This window comes from Austrofundulus limnaeus, unplaced genomic scaffold, assembly GCF_001266775.1.
Source record: "Austrofundulus limnaeus strain Quisiro unplaced genomic scaffold, Austrofundulus_limnaeus-1.0 Scaffold66, whole genome shotgun sequence".
Taxonomy (NCBI): domain Eukaryota; kingdom Metazoa; phylum Chordata; class Actinopteri; order Cyprinodontiformes; family Rivulidae; genus Austrofundulus; species Austrofundulus limnaeus.
The window spans coordinates 850,955-854,972 of record NW_013952468.1 but is presented as its reverse complement, the minus strand read 5'-3'; the positions used below and the strand labels follow the sequence as shown (position 1 = coordinate 854,972).

Below are 4,018 nucleotides of genomic sequence, written 5' to 3'. Positions count from 1 at the left end.
GGGTTTAGTTAGTTTGACAAGTGCAGTGTGAATGTGAACCACAAAAACTAAAAATGTAAACAAATCATGCATCTTCAATCGAACAGAGTCTACTGGACTATCAGGTGTGAATACGACCTAAGTTCAACATGCTGACATAAGGAAACAATTGGTCATGTGCATTCCTTGGAGGAACGTTAGGCCTTTTATTATGAATGTTTAACTCAGATGTGTTTTGATGCATGGACTGGCCCAGGTGTAACCAGTGTAGAGTTAGAGGTGACCCTCTCCTGTCCGCACGCCAACATTCAGCCTCAATCAGGCCTCCGTGAAAGGCCAGATGACTCTGCTAATATTTAATGAGTGGGAAGATAAGGCATACCTTCCCCTGGAGAACAGTGGGTAATTTTGGTCACAACAATCTCATATAATCCCAACAATAATGGATTTATTATGCACAGTAGCTTTTTCTAATAGAGTTCCAAAGAAAACCTCAAGACCATCCCGTGTTAAAAGAAAGAAAGTGTCCTTTGTGTCAGGAGATGATTTGCAAGCTCAGAGAAMGGCAACAAGGATGTGCTAACAATGCAGGCTGAAGCCAGGTCCTGCAGATGTCTCTCGGCTTTCTGCTGTGTGGGAGAACAGATGTAAGCAGCAGCAAAACGTCCTGATAAGTCAGATAAAATTAAGCCAGCAAACAAACATCTCATCACGGTTTAATGTTTCTGTCTCGTGTTGTTTGAAGGTTCATCCTGGTCTCTGTCTTCATGTGTCCCTCTGTTAGGAGTTTTCATCATGAATTATTTTTCTCACTGAACCTCACTTCCTGTTTAATCTGTCCACTTTAACTTTGTCCTAAAGGCACAGCAGGTTTCTCTTTGTAATCAGCTCACCTGTAATGTATTTGTCATTCCCTTCTTCAGCACGTTTTTTCTGCTTTTCACTAACCAGATCATCTCTGACGTTTCTTTAGATTTGTCTCCAGTTTCCTGTAACTGTCCTGCTGATGAAGCAGGGTTGTATAAAAAGCAACAAATGCCTGCTAATAAGGAGGATGTGGTAGATTAATTAAACTGAGGTCTCTCAGCCGGTTGAATCATGTTTGATGCTTTCATTAGTGACCTCTTTAGGGTGTATGAAGGATGTGCATTTGGTCCAGCTCATCAAAAAGACCCTCATTCAGAGTAGAACTGTTATTTTTTAAAAGTGGGTCTGTTCTCTGTTTCTGTCATTTTCAGCTTTATTAAAGGCCTAATTACAATCATCCTGCTCAGTTTCATGCTGCGATGGCTATTTGCAGCATCTCAAGTCAAACTCCATCAGTAATTAAGGTTTRTTAGAGGTTTGGGGTGGAATAACGAATGATTAACACGTTGTTTTAACTCSCCTGTTGTTCTTTAATGAGCAGCAAACAATCAGTTCAGACCCACTGATCTGAAAGAAACCGTTTGATTTTACACTGCAGCAGTTTCATTTGTGTTTGAACTCTTTTACTTCAAACCAAATGGTTCTTGACCTGCTGCTTTATCACCATTATGTCATTACGTTTAAACTGACAGTTTAATTATCGCCCGCCACTGCAGGCAAAAAGGCAATAATGTTTTTGCCTGTGTTTGAATATGTGTGTCATTTATGCGTGTATAATGAGCTTTGAGTACCGGTACATTGCATTCTCCATTATTTTAATTAAAAAGCATAAAAAGTTAATCCTTGTGTATAACGCTACCTGTAATTTCATACAGACTTCATCTGTGGAGCTGCAGCACAAGCTTCTGCATGATGCTAAAAAGAATACGCTTCACTCCCATGAGGCAGAAGTCGGTTGTTAAATTAGCAAGATGGTCTCATGAGCATGTGGACATGCAACTGGTGTCCATGTCTTCTTTCTAGCTCTGCAATAAAAAAAGTTTTCTTTCTCAGACTATTGGCGTGAAAACCGCTACGGTTGTTTAATCTATGCTTCACTATGTGCAACATACAGCAGGAGGGAGGTAAAAATTATGTTGATTTATCCCTTGTGACACAATATTTCAGGTATATACAAGACAATATTGAAACTTGTTGTGGTAATGGGTGATAATGGCAAAAAAAGTACACTTCTCTCATTATGCACACATATACTGTATATACGTCAGTCTGCACTGTTAGTAAAACATTTCACCAATGTGTGGCCAATTCTGATTGAAGCTGTCATGAAATAATCTTGTGGACTTCTGCAACTGTTTAACTTTTGGATTCAGCGCAGTTCAACGTGACCTCTGCAGCTACACAGCTTGTGATTGTAGGTTTACATCATTTTTTGTTAGAAATCTTGCCTGAACGGCAGGAGGCGACATGCATTCTTTCAAGGAATGCAACACCTTTAATTATTTTTAGGTTTATCATATAAATGTAGCATAAAATGTAAGGAAGTTTGTGTTTGTTGGATTATTTATTTGTTGTAGCGATGCTTTTTGGCAATACATCTTATAGCGGGCACCTGATTTACAGCACCTACAGGGACTGGTAGCTCAAAACGTGCCAATAAGAACAACAAAATAAGCTTTTTGACAGGGAAGATATGGAAAGCTCTACTGCTCATCCCACAAATGCATGTTCCTTACAAATGTGGCAACATGTTAAAGGGAAATTAACAGGCTTTCCAACAGTATAAGATTTATTYTCAAGAAACTTTGTTAAAACAAAGAAATACTCTACCAAACACAAATTTCCTTACTTTCTGTGCTCAGTATATTTCTTCAGCATCCATCCATATAAACCAKCTCTCCTCTCCTTGTGCTTGTCTTCTCCTCTGCAGTTTTGACGCATCCTCTTGACAACCTGCCCACCCACGCCTCTCGCAAGAAGGAGGGGTAGTGGTGGGCCAGCCCTCGGTTGACTCTGGCCTTGAACGACTCCGGCGCCCCCGGAAGTCGCCCTCCGTGGCTCCGGACCGGCTGTAGTTCCAGGCCTCATCCGTGTCTGCAGTCCTCAAAACAGCCTGCCTCCATGTTTTCATTTCTACATATCAAGAGTTTCAGCAGATGTGGGTGGACTCGTTTTATTTTTGTTACTGCTGTTTGGTGAGACGTGTAAGGACTGCCTTGGCTGGATGAGTGGATATCTCTCGGTGCCAGCTGTGGAGTCGCTGCCTCCTGGAGGGAAACTAAAGAGGGACAACGAGTCTTGGTGAGGAGTTGAACAGGACTCTGCTCTGTTTGTGCTGCTACCCTCTGTTTACATGTGGATCATCAGTGGAGAAGCACAGAAAACTTCAAAACATACCACCTCTTTTCCACTCTTTGTATTCTTTCTTCTACATTTTCTATCTTCTTGACATCCTTGTGTGTAGCGAGACTGCTGTAATCTAATGTTCAGATCCAAATCCAGATGATCACATGGTTGCCATTGTCCACATTCTCATAAAAAATACTTTTCTCTGCCATTCCAAATGAACAGAAAACATATTTTTCAAAGATATACTTCCTGTGTCTTAAACCAAGATGGTCGACATTAGCTGCTGACAAATGTTCTAGTTCTGCAAGATGCAATTATCAGGTGTAATTATTTTCTCTGCTCCCTCAAAGCGCCTATACTGAAGCTGGGGAGGAAGTGAGACGGTTCTCAATATTGTTTATTTGTTTTGATTTTTTTACAAGAAAGTACAGTTTGAGTAAAATGTAGATTATTGGATTAGTTTTCTATATATCTATATATACAAATATATTATGATTATTATTTTTGACTTACTGGTATTAGAACTATTATATGAAAATGCATATGATGAATCAATTAATAAACAGACATCTTTATCTAAAAGTGCATCACTTGTTCATGGTTTTTGTTTAACAAATGAAAAACAAGTGGATGGAAGAAAAGGACATATATTTCATTACATTACAAACAGTTTATCTCTGTCTTTAATGATGGTAATGATAGTTTAAAACACTTTTTCTCCACCAACCATTAAAATAAGTTTTGGTATAAAACTTGCTTATGCCACTGGAGCACAAGGCCAGCCTAATCATGTCTAGTAGACATTGTCTTTGTTCCACAGCAT

General features: G+C 39.5%; 1 protein-coding gene across 2 annotated transcripts in view; it reads left to right on the top strand.

The window, feature by feature from the left end:
• Positions 1-3,780, top strand: part of ccdc85al (coiled-coil domain containing 85A, like) — a 25,729-nt gene extending 21,949 nt beyond the window's left edge. For both annotated transcript variants that reach the window (XM_014010241.1, XM_014010240.1), the window contains one exon: positions 2,777-3,780. In XM_014010241.1, the coding sequence (XP_013865695.1) occupies positions 2,777-2,835 (59 nt within the window). In that variant the 3' untranslated portion in view covers positions 2,836-3,780. The remainder of the gene's footprint in view (positions 1-2,776) is intronic.
• Positions 3,781-4,018: the final 238 nt, after the last annotated feature.